General features: G+C 37.2%; 1 protein-coding gene across 11 annotated transcripts in view; it reads left to right on the forward strand.

The window, feature by feature from the left end:
- Positions 1-22,580, forward strand: part of INPP4B (inositol polyphosphate-4-phosphatase type II B) — a 373,198-nt gene that overhangs the window by 289,996 nt on the left and 60,622 nt on the right. For all 11 annotated transcript variants that reach the window (XM_017820365.1, XM_017820368.1, XM_017820366.1 and 8 more), the window contains 3 exons: positions 7,808-7,985; positions 11,945-12,157; positions 17,630-17,774. In XM_017820365.1, the coding sequence (XP_017675854.1) occupies positions 7,808-7,985; positions 11,945-12,157; positions 17,630-17,774 (536 nt within the window). The remainder of the gene's footprint in view (positions 1-7,807; positions 7,986-11,944; positions 12,158-17,629; positions 17,775-22,580) is intronic.

A 22,580-nucleotide genomic window follows, 5' to 3' on the forward strand; every position in this document is an offset into this window, starting at 1 on the left:
ACTAAAACCAAACAAAACCAGCAGATATATTTGCTTTAAAGCTGTACTACTGGGTTGTTTTGGGGAGTTTTCCACTACATAACATAAAACTCCTGTTAAATCTTCTAAAATCTTTCGTTTCCCTGACCACCTCTGATGTCAAACCTTGCCAATGAAACGTGAATATTATTGATCACATAAGACACTTCATTGAACATTGTGTTAATACACTGCTATCAGCAGACTGGTATAGGCAGCCTTATCCCCATCACATGGAGGCCTATGAAGTACATGTTTTCTAATGAAGAAAATATCTAAAATAATTTCTTAAAGCATCTCCTTCTTTACTATCTTATTAATGTAGTTCCTATGGTGTTTAGTGAGGTTTTATTATATTAATTAAGAAGAAATTGGAGTCATAAGTGATATAAAGAACTTTACAGTTCCAGTCCTCACAGTTTTCAGCTTTCAGAAAATGAACTGTTTCTCACTTGCTGAGTTCTACAGCATATCCATGTTGGCAGATATCCTCCCAAAAATGGAGGATAGCTGTGAGGTAAAATATTCTCTGCGATTGCTCTTCATTGGAGAAAAAAGGGAAAATGCCATACAGGGAAGAGAACTAGTCTTTCTTGAGTTCTTCCTGGGAGAACACATATTGCAGAATCTCATAGGATTGACTAGACAGTGCCTTTGCTTCTTAGTTGCCTATAACAGGGGAGAGGAGATGATGGGCGAGACTCCTTTCCTCAGCTCCTGTGCAGTGTCAGAAGGCAAGGATGGCAAAGGGTACTTGGTGCAGCACAGCCTCTTCTCATTTTCATTTGCTGTTATTTCACTGAATCGACCATGTAGACATCTAAGTTGATAAAGGACTGTGTTTGGGAGCACTGGGTAAAGTTTTGTGTACGTTTTATCAAGGCATTTCATACCTATTTCAAGTGCTTACACATCACCTTGTATTTGCCATGCTGCTTAGATTTTTCTGCATCCGTCAGAAACACCTGTATTTTGGTGATTTTCAAGGATAGGATACCAGACCTTTTCTCTGACAGTGCAGCTTTCTTTGCATTTCTGTGTTACCCTAGAAGAGCAGAAGTCTGTCTTCAGGATGATATAATTAGGATAACTATGTTACTATCCTGTCAGACTCTTCCTTAAAAAAAAAACCTGAGTCAGTCTAACAAACTTGAGCACTGAAAATGCACTGAAAAAGGACTGCAACTTTCAGCTAAGACCTGACGAACTGGTCACTTAGTGTATGAATTCCCACAAAATAGAAAGGAGGAAGACTCCAAAATTCATCTTTCCTACTACCTTTGAGGACAACTCAGAGAAAACTCTACGGGTTTGGTTTCTTCCCCTCAGCTAGAACTTTTGTGAGTTGAAAAACAGGAGCAAGCAAGCTCTCAATGTGATCTCACTTATTTGAGTATTCAGGAGTGGGTCTACATTAAATAAATACATAAAAGTACTATTCTCATTCTTACCATGGAGAAATTTGTTTCACTGTGGCAACAACAACGTTATTTTGCATGTGCCTTTTCGTTTAGCTGCATGAGAATGCTTTGGGAACACACAGCATTTCCAGGGGCAACTTTTGCAATTTGAACTTTTTGTTTTACAACGGGGGCAGCTTTTCTGAAGATTTCATTGAAGGAAGACGTGACATCTTGAAATATCAGTCAGAATATAGAATGAACAGAAAAACATGCAGATTAAGCAGCCATTTCCTCTAGGCTAAGTGAGCTGAAAACCTAGAGGAAGATGTGGGAAGAGATTAGTTCTCAAGCTGATCCTGGTAGCTTTCAAGACATGACAAAATACCTTGCATGTCTTTGACCTTTAGTCTGGTTATTAGAGCAGTTTATTGAAATATTCAACAGTGTGGGCATATCACAGAATATTCCTTGCTCAAACCTAGACTTGTGGAATTACAGACAAGAGGATCTGTTATCTGGTAGCATTTGCAATTGCTGAATCAAAACAAGACTGAGACATGTTTTATAAAAGTTTATCAAACAGAATAATGTGGAAAATGTGCATCTGAAGGTAGTTCTGGCATGTTTTCTATTATGCAGAATACACATTTTTGTGCAGAGAGGAAGGCATTGTAGAAGAATATCTATAAAAAGGGCTATATTTTTGCAATTCTTCACTCATTCGTTACCATCAAGCAGCTCATATTAAAAGAAAAAAAAGGAAGGCAGATTTCTAAAAATATGACCTGAAAGAAGAGCAAGAAAAGCTTTTCTTACAGGTGAAAAATATAATACTCTATGGTATGTGATCTGAAGCCCGTTCCATTGCTTTATAACCCATTCACATACTGGTTTTTATCTGTAAAAAAGATACAGATAAAAGGCTCTTCCACTAGAAACATCAGTCATGTCTATAAGGCATGACTAGTATATCTGTCCCTTTAGTAGCTAGTAGTGAACTTCATAAGACCAGTAAAAACAACTGATGCTTTTTAAAAATTTTGTTTAGATATGATAGCACTTCAAATAATTAAAATGTGATGATTAAGGTATGGCAAATCATTGCAGAATAATAATTACATGTTTAGGATATAAGTTTATTTAGAATCTTTTTCTTTGTGCTGTATTGGATTGTTCTTTTTATTTTTTCCTTTGCTATTTCTAGCTGAAAGAGAAAGTGAGACAGTTGTTCAGATGCAGTCTTTCTTTGGGCCTGCTAGTAAAGATTATTTCTCCTTCCAGCAAATGGAAGAGATTGTCTTCTCATCAGTCTAGATGGCACAGCAAATTATTATTTTTAGAGCTCAGTTGTGCAGGAACATTTAAGGCAGATATTCTGTAAGTTATACCCATGTAATGCCTCACTGCTTGAAGTGTTCATAAATCACTTTCAAGATACACAAAGGGCTTTTTTTCTTATTTAAAATCTAATTCGACCATCTTTCTTTTAATCAAAACACATAGACTTATGATTGCAAGTTTTTTAATGCTCCAGTTCTAACCATCAAAAAAACCAGAAGTGTCCCATAAGCTGTATTAGGTTCTGTGATTCACTGTGATTTTATACATACTTTCTAGCAAGCTGTTTGAAAGTTATCCTGTTTTAAATTAGCACAAGCTTACAAGTGGAACAGTACTGTTGATTTTTTTTTTTAAAGCTATAATAATTTAATTTGGTTTTGAACTGTCTAAAAGCATCCTTACTGTTTGATGAGGCCTAGATTGTTGGTCAAAATATAAGGTGTGCTCCTTCACTAACATACCTGTTACCAGAGATTTTATTAATGCTGCAGTCTCCTGGGTTCCTATTACCCGAATTTTATAACCTTTGACCCATTTCCATTCTCTGAAGTAGTATTGTTTCACAGAAAATCCCAGAATGTTGCAATAATAATGATCCGTGTTTGAACTAATTGTTCTAATCTCTACTGTCAAAGGAAAACCAAAAAGTGTGTAGCACTTTTCACAGAGATGTTATTCTTTGCACACTTTCTCACACACATGTACACATCCAGAAAGGGGAAAGACAGATTAGACTTCATGGAGATGAACACTTTTTCACTGACCATAAAATCAGTGTATTAAGGTTGTGTGAAAGTTTAGATGAGAAACTACTGAAGTTTGTACTATTCATTGAGATATAAAATTCTCATCACAGTATTTTCCAGTTGCTGGACACTCTGGACAGAATTGCCTGAAGCATTTCCTTAAGAGGGCATAAAAGAAAGGAGACTGGGGCTGTGAAAGAAGGGAAGGACTTGTGGGAGCTCTGCCTGCCAAGGCTAGGATCGCAAGTTTTGGAGAACAAGAAACTTCCATCTATGTGGACTCCAGTAGGGGTAGGAAGAGACTGGAATCCATGTCTTTGCTATTTTTTTCTTGTAATCTCTCTTCAGCAGGCTGCCAGGAGGCGGCTCCACTGGAAGGCACCATTTAGCTTCAGGCTTGTGGTGGGGCATGATAACTTTTTTCCTTCTGATAAGAATCATGCTCACTTACCCAGAATAAGATTCTCCCCTACGTTAAAGGCTGCTTGAACTTTTCCACCAATGTAAAGATACTCTAAAATTAATTTGAAAATCTGTGGAAGGCTTTCCCCAGGCATTCAGCCTTTCTGGAGTGAGTCTTCTTAGGAAGATTCGGTGCGAGATTCACCTATGCTGCTATGGCATCTGTCCTACTTAAGTCTCTCAAGGACTGGAGGCAATCTTGGCCTTTCTTTTCACTGAAACTCATGTCCCATTACCAGCAGAAGGCATTGATATAGAGTTACTCCACGGATCAGTTAGGAATGAAGAGGACATAGAAGAACAGCAGGAAAAAGTCTATGTGTCCAGCTTTAACCATTGCCTTGAGATAAGGATTCGTAGAGATTTGAACATCGTAGGCAGAACTAATAATATGATTTCATTTTCTTCGGTATTCAAAATTAGAATTTCCAAGTTTGCAAGGGAATCTTAAAGAAATAATAAAAAAAATTTAATTTAAACTTCTGGTTTCTCTCAGGCCTGTTTTCACAACCTCGACGCTGATCATATGGTTCAGTTTTATTTACTGAGACAGTGAATCGTTCCGAGTTTTTTTATGTAGCAATTTATTTTTGATCATAACTTCCCAGTTTGGACAGAATACATGCGTTGCATAAGGAAGCCATTGAATTGGTATCTTCAGTAATGTATATAAACTCAAAGTTATCTGGGATTAGAGGTACTTGCTGTCTATGTTTTAACTGTGTTCTTGATGTGAGTGTCTGGGGTTTTGACCGTGAAAAATGCGAGGTCAAATGTTCATTGTTGAAGGATTTTAACCCAGTCCCAGATGGTGACAGTTTAACTCAGTCATGCAAATTACACCGTTACCAGCAGGAGTGGAGTAACTCCGAGTGGCATTAAAAATTAGACGTTTAGCGTATTGCAGTATTTATTCTCAGGCAAAAACTTTTTTAATCTAGGACTAAAATTGCAGATGTAGCCAATGTAATATTTATTCAAATTACATGACAATGTCCTTAAAGCAATTTTAAAACTGAAATGACTGCTGGCAGTGATGTGTTCGTAGTCAGTGATGGTGCCGATATATGGAAATGATCAAGTGTGATTTCATATGCTCAGTGAAGGCTTTGAAACTTAACCCAGAAGACATTATTTTAGAGTTTTTCAAAAGGTACATGTGCAATAATGTCATTTGCATATCAAAGGTAGGTTTTCATAATGCTGCCTGAGTTCCTGCACTGGACCTACCCATGTGGCCTTTACCCTAGTGCTAAAGTTTCATCTAAGATGCCTTAGGACATCTGTGAAAAGTTTTATGTGCCAGTAAGTTCTATTGGCAGCTGCCTCTTCTAAGTAATAATACTTATATACCATAGCTGTATATGTCAGCAAGCTCTAAAAGTAGTTACAGATGAGGAAACTTCACTGAATTATAAGTAGTAATGTCTTTCCATGAACAGTAAGGCCTCCGAAAATCTCAGACTAGTTTTAGATTCAACAGTGTTGGGACACAACAATTAGAAACTGCAAATATTCCCAAACATGTTGTTTCTGACAAAGAATTACACACTTTCTTGGAGGGAGAGAGGAATTTGCTCTGAAATTATTAAAGAAACTAAATATTTGAAGTTGTCTTATGATTTCTGGGGTTCAGGAAATGTTAAAATTAGTCAAATAATGAAGTCTGATAATACACTTAATTCTGAAGAAAGAATCATTCTCTCTTCACTGTTTCCTTTATTTAAAAGCTATGATTTACTTTATTACAAGGAGAACTGCCCACAGATTTAGTATTGCTCTTCCCTCTGTCTTACAGCATTGCCTGTAGCTTTTCTGCTGCAATATTCAGCAAAGCTTAGAGCTGTGGGAGATCAGTGGAAATGATCAGGGAATTAAAGGCTGAGGGAAATCCCAGAAGGTAGTATGTGCATGGCGAGCTTGATAACAGCATTAGCCAGATTCAGCCTGCAAAAAGGCTGTTTGATAAAGGGAGGGAGAAGCCTGAAGGGGAATTAGAGAAGTGTCAACACTTTTAAGACTGTGTCTTCAATACAATTAACACAGACTATTACTCTTGTCCCTGCGTTGTCTACTGAGTCTGATAGCTTGAGAACTGCCATGAATGTAGAGGTAGATCTGACTTTGGAAGTGTTGCCACCTCAAAGGTAGAATTGTGGCCATTTCCTCATTTTTTGGAGGGACAGAGATTTTTTTTTTTTCCCAGTTCCTTAGGAAAGAGAGTTTATATGATTAATTTTGCTGAAATACTCAGAATTCCGACCGCTTCACTCAGCAGTATGGTAACTTATGTAGGGGACTGTGAGTTGAAGCTGAGGAGTAATTTTGATGGCTGGTAGCATGACAAAGTTTTGATGACTCAGATGCCATTCATCCTAACTGCCTCTACAAAGAATTTTATCTAAAAATGGAGCCATTGGTGAAAGACAGAAAAATAGAATGGGATATTGTGGATTTTGGGACTGTAACTCTGCAAAATATCTAAGCAAGAGGCTTAATTTTAAGACTACTTGAATCTATCCTTATTTGCCAAGATGCTTATGCCTTTTAGGTTTTATGGAAGCGACTTCATTTTGATTTCTGAATTTATGCTGCGTATGTCCTTTATTGAAATAAATTTAATATCTAATTTGTAGAAAACTAATGAGGAGGAACTGGAAGGGACACTAGAAGACACAAAGGGGAAGTGAAAAAATCTGGGAAAAGACTGTCATAAAAAGCAATGTGTGAAGTTCAAAGGGTTGCACAAGTGTCAAAATTCAGGTCTTGATTAAGAAAATCAAGAAAGAAAACAGTGGTGAAAGGGTCAAAGAGACTGAAGTATGTATGATTAAAAGACAGAATAGGAAAGAAAGGAGATACAAATATGGGAAGTACTAGTAGGTACATTCCCTGGCACTGGTAATGTGCCAGGAGTTGCTTGGTTACATTTTTTCCTGTGTTGACATTATAGGTTAATATGAAACTGTAAAAGATTTTGGTTAGTTTCTCTGAAAGACTGAACCAGGGCTTTTTAAAGGGAAGAATTATGAACAGGAGGTTTGGGTGAGGAGCTGTATACTACGATGAAGATCCAGTAGGTGTGTGCATAAAATGGTATTAGGGAATAATGGTATAAAAGGATATTCCATGATTAGTAAGTTTTGGGGTGTGAGAGAGTGGGGAAGAAGAAGAGGGATAGGAAAAGAAATTCTGGAAAAGAATTGCAGTAGTTTGTCAACAATTGGAAGGAAATTAGGAAGTTTGCAGTATGCATTTTTGTTTTATAGCAGTTAGCTCCCACACCCCATTTCTGTGTCTTTTCTTGCAAACTAGACACCTGTTTCTTATTTGAGATAACTCTGGTTGTCACCCTTTGCCGGACATCACTGATGCTAATCAAAACATAGTGTGGGCCACTGATCAATTAAACATTAATGGCTCATTTTGAAAGAGTTAGTGAGATAGTGAATAATGTGTTAGGGAGTTCAGCTGGAAAAGTAAGGAGCCTTATGCTCTTTGTGAGTATTATCTGACTTGGTCAAACCTTTTGTTTCTCCAGAATTACAGTTTTTAAAAGAAACACATTAAAATATGTTCAGATCAGTCACTCAAAGGAATTTCTAGGTTGAACAGTGCTACTTGGGTTGTTTGGTGGTGGGCAGTCTGTTGTATGCTGCTGTTCAAGCAGCAAGGATTTGGTTTCGTCCTTTAAAGGAAGGAGCATTCAATGAATTGAAGTTCAGATATCTGGCATTGTTTTTTGTAAAAGTAGTGGTAAGGTTTTTAGCACATTCAGCATTGTTGTGAATTAGCAGAAATTATTTTGCCATTATGTGACTGTCTCTGTTATTACAGTACTGGATACCAGTGTATTTACTATTCACCTGAAAACACAGCCAAGGCAAAAGAAGTTCTCAGCAACATCAATCATCTACAACCTCTTATATCAAGCCATGCAGACCTGCTGCTTAGTTCTGCAAGCCAGCGTTCTCCAGACAGCTTGAAGAATTCTTTAAAGATGCTTTCCGAAAAAGTAAGATTCAAATCTTCACTGCAATGGAAAATGGAATAACCAGGTTTTTTTTTCTGCATAAATTGACTTTCACAGCATCAGGAAATGTTAAATAAGCTCTGCTAAAATAAGCTTTAAAATGTTGCTATTAGAAAAAGAATGTTATTTAGCATTTCTGTAGGCTTTCCATATAGAAATTTAATGAAATATATAAAGATTGTCTTTATTTGAAAGTGTAATTAATTTAACTTTGTTTGTCTCTTTTGTCCTCTAGTGGCCACATACTGGGGTTTATCAGAATAGTTTATTATAAATAGTTCTTTGGTATGATAAATTATTATTTTTAATTCTCTTTCTGTAATACTTCAAGCTGCTGCTTGTGGGAGATAGTTCAAACCAGGTTGGTGCATAAGGTTTAGAATAATAGCATGATCAGAAATGGTGATACAACTTGGAAGAAGCTAGGAACTTGGCACCTGGAGGTCTCAAATTTTAATTCTCTTTCTCATATTATGTTCCTCTATAGCCATAGGCTTTTCCTCATCTTAGTTTCATTAGTTCTAACTTAAGGAAGATAATATTTTCTGCCTATCTCACAGACAGATATTGGTGATTAGCTGAAGTATGTAGTACTTTTAAACACATGGAATATGTTATCCTTGAAAAATATTAAGCAGTATAGCTATGACCTGAGAGGTTGAAAAAGTTTTCCATTACTTCAGGGGCCATCCCTTCGTTAATGTGATCTCATTATGTCTTAAAAACACTGTTGATAACCATTTCAATATATTTTCAGCTATTGGGAAGTGACAACCCTTGTGGTCTGTTGAGCACCATTATCCCAGCAGTACCTCGTTCAGTGGGAGAGTTTCAAATCTGAATATTGAGCTCAACCACACACTGTGAAGGTGCATGGCATTGGAACCATGGGAGAGAGAAACATTGCTCTGGGTTGCTGTGTAAATCCACAGTAGCTCTGAGAACACTGGAGTCACTGTGAATGTCAGGGATAATACAGGAGAGCGGAATTCAGCCTGGAAATGAAACAGAGGAATTTATGGGGAGATTGTAGCAATTATAGTGTACCTTTCCGTGTAGGAGGCTGTTTTTAGCTGTGCGTAGAACAAGTGAAGCTGCTCTGTTAGTGGTTAGTTCAAAGAAATATATAGGCACAGGTAATGCAAATCAGACAAAGAAGTGTTTGTTCTGAAGATTCAAAGTGTGGTTGCTAAGGAATTTGTGTGTTAGCTGTAGCCATTTGCCTCTCTGGGCAGGAGGAGTGGATGATTTCCGAGTGGCTGCAGGCAGCTGTGGAACTAAACCACTGTTTAAACCACATCTCGTTGGAGAGTCTGACTGGAGAAAAGGGTCAAAAAAAGACAATCCATTCAGTTTGCAAAAGTCACAGATATTTTACATTTATAGCTGGGGATTTAGTTGTGTATGTTCATATCAGCTCTTCAGGGGCAGGATTTAATATGAGCACAGTTTCCCAAAAGGAAGAGGAGTCTCACCTGGTGTAGTGCATGGATGTCTGTCTAGCCTCTGCCTATTTCTTGGAAGAGATTAATCCAATTATCTGAACAACTGCTGCATGAATGATTCAATACCTGCTTCCCTGTCTATTCCCAAATTTGCTCTGAGGAGTAGATGGATAATGGCGAAATAATAGGGTTGGATCATTGTTGAGGAAGCAAGTGTGGAGGGACAGGCCCTTGTAAAGAAGGGAAGAGAGATGGGGAGGAAAGCAAAGACCAAGAAACAACTTCAGGGAAGGGAAATAGCACTTCAAACCCCCAGACTGAGTGAACCCACATGATACTGCAATTAGATCCCCCATAGTTAGTACAAAGCATTATCTTGGTGTTCTAAAACAACCTGTCCATATAATCTGCACCTCAATATAGAAGAACCAAGACTAGCAGACTGTCCCTGATTATATTTAAGATGGAGTGGCACGTCCTCTGCTGAATAGAATTACATGATGCCTGCTTGTATTCCTGAGGCACGTGAAGTGCTTCCGCTCTTCCATCTTTCCTACATTTTTTATATGTAAAAAAGAAATGCTCTTACATTTTAACTTGATAGAAATTTAGAAATTAAACAGCTGTTTGAAGAAGTTGTAAAAATGATTTCCCTGGTGATTCAATTCCACAAGTTTATTAAAAAGCATATCACCTTTTTTTAAGTTAAAGTTAATCTTGATATATAGAATAATTAGTTCTAAAAGTGTTAGGTAGTAGTGAGTATATTTGAACTATCAGTAATGTTAATTACATTTAAGTATTTATGTTAGAAATGGAAGGACTGGCTGCGTGGATTGAAATTGGAAAAGTAAATAATTCCACTGCTGCTTCTTAAATTGAGTTTATTTCCTCGTATTAAGCATGGTTTTACTTCTCTATATAATTTGCAATTTGCCATAGTATTTTCCTGAGAGTAACCTTTTATCATCTCTTTCTGTTAATTGATTAAGGAAGCCTTTAGCTGTCGACAAGTGTATCAGCATTTGCAGCTTGCAGAAGGCTTGATAAATTCATTTTCCAGCTATGCCTATCTTTGTTTGCAGAAATATTCTTTAGTTGAGTATCTAAAAGAATTTGCAAAGTTTTCATTTCTTTGTGTAGACTTGTTTTGTGGTTTCAATGCAATTTTATAAATAGTGATGTTCTGCAAATTTAGCTGTACTGAGCTGTTAGAAAATGCAGTTAAAATGTAAATTGCTTTTAAACCAATGGGATCTCTGAATGGAATTTAATTACAGAGCATTTTAGTCTCTATGAAAAAATGGAGGTTCACTTCTGTACCAATTTGCTTTTAAAAATTAATTTTCCCTATAAAATATTTGTATTAAATTATATTACTTAAACTTTCCAGATCATTACCTAATGTACATTGCAATCCTAGTGGACATGCTTTACATCAAGTTGTCCAACGCTCACAATTTTCTCAAATTTAAAGCTTTTTTGAGTCTGTCATGCCTGATGCAGAGACCTGAAATGATCTCAAGAAGATTTTGAGGGGAAGAGGAGATCTGAAACCTCAGCAAATCTATGATGTTGCCATTTCTTAGGATAGACAAGTAACGTAGTTTTGACTCTCTTGATATGGAACTTGAAAAGAATCTTGAAGACATTTTGCCTCTTCTTTGGAAAAGAATGGTATGATTTAATAGCAACATTCCCCAAAGACTTATTTATTTTCTAAGCATGCACCATATGAAGGCTGGAAATTTAGCAAACTAGAATTGTGGTAAAGAGGTGGTAAAGACCGTATGCAGAAAGCATTTTCCTTTTCTGTTGGGGTGGAAGGGAGATAAATAACAAAGGGAGGTTGAAGGGGTTTAAAAACTCCAGTTGTGACAGTCATCAAGATGAATTTAGGAAAAATTATACTGTGATTGAAGAAACTACTTTGGGGTGTCCTTTCTTTAAAAAATAAACAAAATAAAGCTAGAAATCAGGTGCCATCACCTACCCTGATGTCTGGGTTGATACCCATGTACCAAAATTTATCTCTGCAAAGACTGCTTTTGCAGATACTGCAACCTCAGCAATGTAGCATAGCATGGTGGGTTTTATTTAAGAAGATCCTTGGTTTTGTTAATCACGTTTTGTCTGACACTTATTCAGAAATTATTGAGCAGTGGTTGGTTACTCTTGGAACTGGTTCTTGTAAAGGCTCGTCGCTGCAGACGAAATTTGGAACTTGAATAAAATGTGAGAAGAGTATGATCTCTATGACAGATAGTCTACTCTTGAGTTAATCCTTAGAACACTGGGATTGCAGAATGTGATGATGTCCCTAACACCCTTGAACTGTTCTTCATTGTTTGTTGGCCTACATTGTTTTCCACCTCTCAGGCCAGCCTGAAACAAATACTCACTCTTTCCAAGGGTAATTCCGTGTTATACCACTTTGGTTGCAGTATTGCGTTCTCTGATCTAAACTTTTCATTCGTGGTTGTTTTTTTTTCCTAGACGGAGTTATTTGTGCATGCATTTAAGGATCAGCTGGTCAGAAGTGCCCTTTTAGCACTGTACACAGCCCGGCCTGGCTGTGTCCTCAAGAAACCAGCTGTGCCTAGAAACAGTGCAGAAGAAGGGGGTGATTCACAGCACCAGGATCATCCTTCTCAGATTAAAAGGCAGGACTCTATACCCCATCATTCTGAATATGATGAGGAAGAGTGGGTAAGTAGTCAGAAACTCTTGGTGTTCAATCCCAAACTCTACAGTAAATCAGCATAAACAAGTACAAGCCCTAAGTGTCCTTGTCACATGGTATTGCAGAGAGGGAAGGAGTGCAAAACCATGAAATCATATTTTTCAGATGCATCACAGATTTTGAAGCTCAGTTGTAAGTGCAGTGCTGCTGTGGGACTGCTTGGTTGTGCATATAACAGTGAGGATGATGAATATCTTCTTGCCCAGACAGAAAAGTAGTCTTTCTTTGCTCTTACTTGAGTTCTTTTTGCTAGCTGGGCAGATTTAAGGAGGCTGGAACAGCATATGTTGTTAGGAGGGAAATATTCTTTTCTTCCCCATCCCCCCCTTCCCTGCCTCCAGGCAGTAAACAGTTTAAATACACATGAATTAACCCTCAGCAAAACAGAGCTCTTTTCCCTTCCACTCTCTCCTTAGAGGATGTCTGAGATTGTGTAAGAGAACTAAACGTGGCTTTTACATTTTAACATTCTTAGCATAACTTTGAAAGATGTGTATTATTTATATGGCTGAGATTATGTAGATTAATTATTTTGGTGGTTGTAATAGATCTGCTGCTTTGTTACATACATACTCAAGGTATTTTTATTCAGTGCAGACTCATACTTTGAGTTCATCTCTGTATTCTCATAAGTGTAAAGGAAGCCAGCATATTCATCTCTATTGTAAATAATTAATAACCTGTGTGAGCTACAGTGCTTACACCTGAACTGTGATTTTTATCCATACCACAAATAAGAGAAGAAGAATGTATTTCTTCTAGAGAAAAGGCAATTATTTCCAACCCCATGCATTAAGTAGTCATGAGACTTAAACAATAAATAAATCATTCTTTTATATGTCCTCTGCTTTTATAGCCTTGAATTCATTCTTTCTTGTTTTCTCAACAACCTGAGGGGCTAGAATGGTGGTTCTTTCCTTGGAGTTAAAGCCAAAATGTTTATTTCCAGCTGTTGAAACATTCAGAAATATAAACATCACAACAGGTTTCGTAAAAGGGACAAATTTTGCATTGGAAAAAATGTCATTTTTTTACAAGTTGTATTTTAATATTTTACTTCAGCTTAGCTTCTATGACAGCATTACTATATTTTTTATTGATTTAGAAAACAAATTTCTGACAGGGTTTGGTCCTTATGTATTAAAACCTATAAACACATAATTTTAAAATGTGTCTATTTTTTTCTGCTGCTTTAGTAAGATTACCTTCTTGATTAAAAATTAAGTGTATCTGTCAGTATTTTCTGAGTTAAACTGAATCAAAGTCACTGTCAAACTTGAGAAAGTATAAATCTTAGAAGAATTTGGGGTTTTCTTCCTGCATTTGAAAGATTAGACTTTGGATAGTTTTCAGTTCTTTTTGTCAAAGGAGGTGATGAATAACGTGAGTTTTAATGATGAAATTGTCATGAGGATGATGAAAAGAGAAAGAACAAATGCATATAAAATTTGAAAGAAATGCTTAATCCACTCTGAAAGTCAAATATAAAGGAAAAAAATGGATAAGTTGCTTTGTATGCACACTTCTGCATCCTCCTTGGCCGTCGTGGGTTTTTTTTCTCATTATCAAGCACTAGAGTTACATTTTACAATTGGGATTCAAATTTCAGTTTTTCCTGAAATCTAAATCTTTAAATGATTCTTTAAGCTGACCCTGTTCCATCCACTTTCAGCAACTGTGTTACCTTACGGCCATCACAGAAGTGAATTCAAGGCAGTGTTTAAAAACTAGGTGAGATCCACCCCCTTCCCTGGCATCCAAATTTATCTTTAAAGGAATAATTTCTTAACTGACAGGGTCCCCTTTCCCTGAGTGACCAGTGTGTTCAAAAAAGCCTTATTCTCAATAGCAACACCGTGTTGTACCTTTCTTCTTTGAGACCAAGTACGAATACTCATCCCAGAGTAACTGACTGCAGTACAGACTGAGCTGTTTGTATTGCTGCACTGTGTGTAGGCAGCAGTAAAACATCACTGTTGAAGGAAAAATATTTAACTTGAGAGTTTTAGATTGCCTCTGGAAAGATATTGTCTTCTCTTACCAGCTGCTTCTGCTATCCTAGAATGTCCCTGCAGGAGGGCACAAAGCATGTTGTCATGTATAATACAAGAAAAGGTGGGCACATTGCCACTTGGAGCTGATCCTGCTCTACATTTCTGACTGACTAGTTAATGTGGTTGGAGCTACAAAGAGCAGATAAAATGGCATTTCCAATAAGCTACGTACAAATACCGACACGGTGATCAGTCACTGCTCTGAAATACTGATGTGTGTGTGATATGTTCCGTTCCAAAGCACTTCCATATCACAAGAGGGGCTTAATCGTGCACGTGAGTTATTTGCTTTATCTATGAACATACCTCAAAAGGACTGCAAGGTAATATATGACTATCGACCCACACGAAGGAGACAGTATCTGGGAAATGCGGTTGCTGTGTCCTGCCTGGCACAAGCAAAGCATACAATTGCAGTGGTGTATATGGAAGGACAAGAAGTGACTGAAGAGCTCTGTAGTGAACCTAGAAAGCCTGAGAATCCTTTAAAAACAAAGAGGCAGCCTCAGGGACTCCACTGGCTTGCAGTGCTTAGGAGGGAGACATCCAGTTAGCTGCAGTGACAGAAAACAGTTTCCACTCCCACCCTCTGAAATGAGGAATCTGTATTGCTTTTTAACGATGCTATCAGAGCAGATGGAGATTTATTACATTTTTTCAGTTGGGTGAATGAAAGAGAATTATCTTACAGGTTTGTTTTTAAATGTCCTAGGAACAGTGCCCAGGTTTCAGTGATGCCAAGTCCTAGCTTTTCGTGGGGACCTTTATAAGTGTGCTTGCCTGCCTGCCAGTGCCACAGCAGAGGTGGCAATAGAAGTGTGACTGTGACCACTTCTAACTAGCAACACCAAAACCACGTGTGCCAGGACTCCTTAACCATCCCAAATGGCTTCTAAAGTTTGGAAGTAGAACATGTCAGCGTGCCATTGCCTTGTCTCAAGAGGGTCAAGCCCTGTTACAGATTTCCACCTTTCCTGTCATTGCCTAGAGCTTAAAGAAACAGTAAAGAGAGGGAGCCAGAGACCTTATTTCTCTCATTCTTTCACACCCCAGCATTAAACTTACTATCCAGTTAGCTCTCCAGCAGCTATTGGTAACCCTGGTATCAGGGGAGAAGCATCCTGCTTAGGAAACTAGAGTCTTAGTACTTCAGTTGTATCAAGAAATAAGACCTATTTTCTTCTAATCCTTCACACAGAGAATTTCTAAGAATGCTTACTTAAGAGGCTGTATCTGGCTGTGTTTTGTCCTTTGACCTGGCACATGCTGCAAAGTGATCACTTGTGAGGTAGTTCTTAGGCAAAGTGAAAATAGACCGCTTAAGGAGGTGAAAGATGAGTGGAAAGTGTGCTAGGCTACAGGAAAACATTCTGGAAATAGTAAGAGATGACAAAGAATGTGAAATGGATTAATTGCTTCTCATGGAGAATCAGAGAAATCCGCTTGATTTTCATTGATTGGAAACTGCATTTTTGCTTGAGAATTGTTCTTACCAAACTGCAGAACTTGAGCAGCCCTCTTAGAAAAATGTGGCTGCCTTTGTGCAGACAGAATAACATCTCAGTGAATGATAGAAACATCTACTTTTTGTATCTGCCCATAATGATAGCTTCTAATCCCAGGAACCTCCTATGGAGAGAAAAAGAGCTGTGGGACAGGCCCTTGCTCCCTCTCACTTACCCATATGTAAAAAAGCCAGATATATGATAATAAGAGTGAGCTTTCTGTCAACAGATGTTTATGAATTTTGCTTCTAAACCCTCAGGGAATGTTTGTGTGAATATTGTATAGACATCATCTCAATGCTGGGTTAATAGTTGGTTTGAAAGGAGAAAAGTGTTCTTTTCAAAATGAAGCAAGGGCTCATATTTGTGTTGTTTGTGCAATAACTCCAGATGCTCATTAAGAGCTTAATGTTCTTTGTGTTGGGATTAAGCTCCCCCAGCAGACAGAGGAAAGGGAAATTACATTGCTGCAGCCACGCTGAGCAACTTGAGTTCATATACCTCAGCAACTCAAGCTGAAACTTCAGCTGGAAGCCCTGAAGTTCCCTGCTGTTCTCTGGTAAAACTTGCTGATATTTGGGCCCAGAGTTTTTACTGTTTGCAGTATTTCATTGCTCTTCATAGAATCCTTCTCCCCAAAATAATAGTCATGGGTAGTGGAAATCAGTTATTTCACCCATATTCTAAATGTCTTTCAGAAATACTTGAGGTACTTTTGAAGGAATATATACCTGCCCTCTGTCTTTTGACTTTAAATTGTATCTTAGCATGTGAATATCAGATATTCATGGTTTGTTTCATGTGTACAGGTGCAGATATTTCCACGTGTTGCGTTGTACATACAGTACTTTAAAAAAAAAATTGAAATAATTGTGGATTAAATGCAGTTTATATGGAATTATGGTATTTTTAAGTTTTCAGTTTTATTTAATCCTCTCTCTTGTTGTCTATTGCAACTCCATTTTTGCACCTCAAGATCTGACATATATATATATATAATGCTCCTGGCATTGTAAAGTGGAAAGCAAAGTAGTGATATTATCTTCCCATTTCTAAGCCTCAAGCAAACTCTGGTTGCTCACCATTATATTCAGAATGACTCAGAATTAAAACATGTAGATGGGAGTTTTTTGTGGGTTTGTTATGGTTTGGTTTTAGTCTGATTGCTAGTCTTGGGTAAAGCCTCATTTCTTGTATGGCTTGGTTTTTTTCCTTCTTATTCAGCGCCACAGAAGTAGGAGCAAGAGATTTGATTTTTGCAGCATCCAGCACCTGAGAGACCCTTCCTGTATCTCTGTTCCACAACATGCCTTTCTTTCACTCCACATTATCTCTTTTTTTCTCTGTTCATACAGAGTTTCTTCTATCTCTCTATTACTTCTGTAATTCTCATATTTATTATAAACTCAGTTAAGTGTGATGGTTGCAGTTTGTGTGAGAGGTGAGGAATGAGACTGAAATTGTGTTACCTAATAAACATACCTTGACAGCAAGTTTCTCATTCCAGTCTTTGAATTTTGCATTTGCTTCAACAGAGTAACTGATATGATAAAATATAGGGTAGTTCAGATGGACAAACTGCTCAGTTCCTTGGGATTAGACCTGAAACTTTGCGTGTATTTTCATGTAAAGGTTGAAGCACATGTTCTCCAGTGTCTGAGAACCCAAACAGTTTCAGCTCATGTACACTGCAAGAAAAATCTTTATGAAAAAGGCTTAACTTGGTAATAGGCTGAAGATTGAGAGAAAGGGTAATATGCTGGCACCTAATATTTCTACTAATTGGCTCATCTCTGTCTCCACTTTGTGTTAACAGGTTACTATTGTCTCTTCGTTTTTCTTCTTCAGTAACGTGCAGTGATAATTCTGCTCTTTTCAGGACAGGGTGTGGGCCAATGTGGCAAAGAGTTTAAACTGTGTTATTGCCATGGTGGACAGACTGCTTGAAAAAGACAACATCAGCAGCATTAAAGAGGATCAAAATGACCCGTCAGCAGCAGACTGCAAGGTGTTGCATACAGGTGGTAAGCAATGCCCTCCCCCTTTTTTTTTTTTTTCAAATCATTGACTAGAGTAAATAAAAATGGCAAAAGTTACAGAAAAATGATCTAGAGAAGACTCCATAGTATCTTTGATGTGAGTGCCAATAGCAAGGTTTTGCACTCTTGTAGAAAGGCATTTATCAAAGTACAGCTTCATTGTGTGCTCAGATTGCTTATCGTGCCCAGTCTTTTGTGCTATAGTGCAGAACTTTTGAAACTACAATGTTTTATTTTGAAGGCTGATGTAATTTAATTTAATTTAGATTTCACTTGAATGTACTATTTTGAGGAGAAAAAAAATGGAGTGTGTCTTACCCCATAGGAAACTTGTAAGGAAGGGTGAACATTCTGTGTCAGTGTCATTCTCCTGAAAACACTTCCGCTTCTCTGAGGTGATATATTGATTTTTGTTTCCTGATTTGAAAAAATTCATTTTTACCTGAATACACTTGTCAGTCTGTGTCAATACTGAAAACTAGGTAGAGTGATTCCATGAGATGACGCGAAGAAAATTTTGTCCACAGTGGTTCCTTGTCGCCAAATCTTCTCCTATGGCTTATTCCTGTTTGTTTTTCAAAGCATAGGTTAGATCTGCTTAATAAATCTGATGAGACTTTCTGATGTGCAAGTGTGTTGCAACAGCTCCTTAGTAGTAGTGGTGGTAGTCCAAATATAAGAAAATCAGAACCAACCCTTGTGTCACTCTTCGGTTAAAAAACCCAAATTAAAAAAACCCTAACTCAACTACTTTTATTTATGGAGCTTTGTATAATGTGGGCTTTTCATTATTATTATTATTATTATTATTATTATTATTATTATTATTATTATTATTATTATTATTATTATTATTATTATTATGCATTTTATCCTATATCTGCTTTTACATGTTCCCCCCTGAATTTAATGACATCATTTTTTACAAAGGATTTTAAAGATATTAGTACTGATTTGTGATTTCTTTCTTACATAATAATTAAAATCATTTTTACATAACATTTATGTAGCCCTGTTGAGTTTTGTGCAACAGATTTTGGTTGTAGTATTGCTTTTTAGTCAGTGCCAAGTGTGTTGGACTTTTTTTTGTGTGAATACTTCAGAGAGCAGAGTATTCCTTATCTGTTTGCTTCTCTAAGTTTCTGTCTACTGGGCATGTATCTCTGTAGTGTTGGAGAGATGTATGATGCTGTCTTTGCTCTCCAGTGAAGGCTTGCAGGGGTAAAGCATCAACACAGCTTTCCACATTTTTCATACCTTTCTCAGAGGAGACGGTACAAATATTTAACAGTTAGGTAGGTGTAGTTTTCAAGAGGAAAGAACCTTTAGAAAGTGAGCCCAAGCATACTGATTCAGGCTAAAAGAGCAAAATTGAATATTTGTTCTTGTACCTAACTCCTTTCTCTTCCCACTGGTACTAACAAGCTTTTCTGCTATTGTTAACAGAAGTCCAGTATGTGTATGATAAATGTTTTGCAGGTAAAGTAGTAGGAGTACATTTTCACCCAAACTTTCCCCCAAATTACTTTGTGAGTGCATATGCAGATATACACGTCGTGGTTCTTATCTGTATTTCATAGTTGTGGAACAAAAGTTCAGACCTCCCTCCTCAGTCTGGAAAAAGGTATGAATTAGGATAAATATTTTGTGATGCTTTCTGACATGTTTAGCACCATGAGTGTTTACAGATTTTCCTTCACTCTCTTCAGTCCCCTGAGCATGTCTTCTGTTATTCCATGTAAGCCATGAAATGGATTTCACCAGTCCATTTATGTCTTTCATTCTAGTTACAAAAAAAGTGTGTTCTTAGCTTTGATTCAGACTCATGACCTACACAGTCAAATGAAATATTGGTTAAGCTTTTAGGTCACAAACCAAAAAAATAATAATAATAAAAAAATGTTACTTCATTTTAAGTAGTATAATAAGCAGTAATCAAATAGAATGAAAGGTACCTCTTGCTAAGCAATAATGATAATTTTAATGGTTAGAAAATTATAGATTGGTCTCATCCAGCTGAGAAGTTGACTTCTGGATCTGGTGGGCCAAGGACAAAGAGAATATCAAGATGCTATGGTGCTGGAATAAATTCTTCTCTTCTTCCCCTCATTTCAAGGCCCTCTCTATTTCTCTTGAACAAGTACAAGGGCCCTTCTGTAAGAGCAGAGTCAGTGCTTTTGTTGAGCTGTCCTGAAAGTTCTGCAACACCCCATCACCTGAGAACTGCAGGAGATTTGTGGGACAGACTGCTCTGGTTTTGTGTTCTGCTTTTGGAGGAGAAGACATCATTTCCCAATGGTGTTTTCACAAGAGAATTGTGGAATACCTTTGACAGCTTACAGGACTTTCGAGGTCATGTAGAAATGGAGGCGTTTTAAAATTGCTTTCTTTTATAGGACTAACTTTAAAGATGGAGCTTTCTGAAGGACTATCCAGGTGTGTGTCAGAGTTGGTTGCCTAATGATTTTCAAAACCATTGCCCAGAATTTTTCATGCTTGCCTTCTCTGTGAGAGTGTGGATTTATATGTTTGTTTTTCTCTGCATCCTTCATGAAATTTAACATGAAGCCCTGAGGCTGCACCTCTATGAAGCACCTACATAGAGGCTGAGATTCCAAGTTTAGAGTTATAAATTTGGCCTTAATTCTGCTCCATTTTACATTTGAAGCCTGATTGTATGAATTCATAACATTAGCCTAGATATAAAATCACACTGTGTGTACACCCGTAGATAAGTTTTTAAAATGACAGAATTTTATGCTACTTACAACTCACAAACATGACATAAATGAAAAGCTTGCCACATCTTGCTATTATACCATAATTTGAGAATAATGTATTTCTTTAACACTGCAAATGTATGGGCTCAATTACATCTTTGAGTCTGAAACTACCTCAGTGCTGGAGTTGATCCTAAGTAAATTTGTACTGTCGTTTGTAAGAAAAAAGAATACACGGGGTTTTGACCAAAACATTGAAAAGTATGACTTAAAATATAGGATGAAATTTTTTACCTATTTAGTGAACCTGAATGGTTTAATACAGGGTTTTTTGTAGCATCTGGCAATGAAAAAGATTTCAAAGAATGCACACATTTTAGATGATAGAAAATGTTATGACATTTTTGCTGCAATAGCATATTCCTATAACTGCAGATTTTGTTATAACATATATTCAGAGCTTCCTAAGGCAGGCTTATGTTTGCAGTCTCAGTGTTGACATCGTGTGATCTTTTTTCCAAATGTGTTTATATTTATTGTTTGGAATCTTTGCAATGAGAAATATTGGTGGCACTTTTTTCCTGCACTTACCTTTCAACAGGAATTACACCTTCCTTAGCCTTAACTTTTCATGCAGTCTGACCTTTGAGTGTATTCTTAAAACTGAATTTGAGTTACAGTTACCAAGGTAACCTGCTATGGTTTCATCAGTTGCAGGATTGTGATTTCTCTGCAGGATAAATCAGAAAGAGTAGAAAGATTTTAAAGGAGAGGGGTTCTTTTTGTTGTTTTTTTTTTTAACTCTAGACTGGTTTGCCTTGGAGAAATATGTGACAGCATTAAATTCTTTTTATTTTTGCCTTTTCATTTTCTATGAGAGTTGGAATGAGAAAGCCTGTCCTGCAGCATCAGAGGTGCCAGTGAAACACAGCAGTTGGCTCTTACGTTTACGCAGCCCCTGACAATCCCCATATTTATCTGTGCTGCTGGAAGAGGCTGTTGTTTCCATCTGCTCCTTGTACCACACTGTCAGAGCCATCACCCACTATTCCTCTGTCAGCTCTGTGGGAGAACTCCCTAATTTGCTACACACAGGATCCACCCCTATCTCAAACTATTTGAGTTGGCAGCGTGATTGCACCTGGATTTTGCCTTCAGTGAATTATGGAATCATAAGCTCTGTTGCTGGGCAGGTGAATTGTCCAGTGATAACCTTCAGCATAGATAGCAAAGAGCACTGGTAAATGGTGCTGTATTTCCTAGCTGGAGTTAAAGAAAACATCTGTTCATAACCACGTTCCTGCAGGCACCTGTGAGTTAATTTTTCTTGAATTATTTGATACCTGTTGGGGACTATATAAGTCTGGATTTAACCTCTCTGAATTTCAGTGCTCTTGGGATGGGCACTGCTTCCTTTCAGTTCATCCCTCCGAATGCAATGCTGGTAGAAATGTGAAATAAAACCATGTTCTGGGTTTTTTTGCATCTTCGAAAGAGCTTTTACTGTAAGTTATCATTTAGTCAGGAAGATGAAAAATTTTCCCATGGTCTTTGCTTGAGTAGCAAACATTCATTTGAACAAACACTTCTGGAAAGCTTTCTCTTCCCTTCCTTTTCCTCATGTTTTTCTTTCCTGTTCTTTTAAGCTTATCTTTGCATCAATTTTACTTTTGCCATTTTTTTCCTTTTCCATCTCACTTTGTACCATCCTTTTCTTTTTGATAGGATCCTTAACTGAGCTGTATGTAGCCCAGCATACAAGACAACCCCTTCAGCTGTACTTTCTCAGGTTATTTGGCTATAGACAGAAGCTTAAAAATTTGTAAGGGAAAATAAGATTATTTAACTGAATCAACAAACTAAAACAAAATACCAGAATATTTAGTTGCACAAAATTCATAGAGCAAGGTTACTCCTATGTTTTAAGTATAATTTCTTTAGCTTTGTCTTTTGTTGCCTTAACCTTCTTCTGTTTTCATTGTGACTAAACCTGCTGAGACACTTTTATAGGTATGGTTGGATGGTTCCAATTTTCACTATTAATCCATGTGACAATGTAGAAAATCTGGGA

The sequence above is a fragment of the Lepidothrix coronata genome, unplaced genomic scaffold, assembly GCF_001604755.1.
Source record: "Lepidothrix coronata isolate B3197 unplaced genomic scaffold, Lepidothrix_coronata-1.0 Scaffold82, whole genome shotgun sequence".
In the NCBI taxonomy this organism is placed as follows: Eukaryota; Metazoa; Chordata; class Aves; order Passeriformes; family Pipridae; genus Lepidothrix; species Lepidothrix coronata.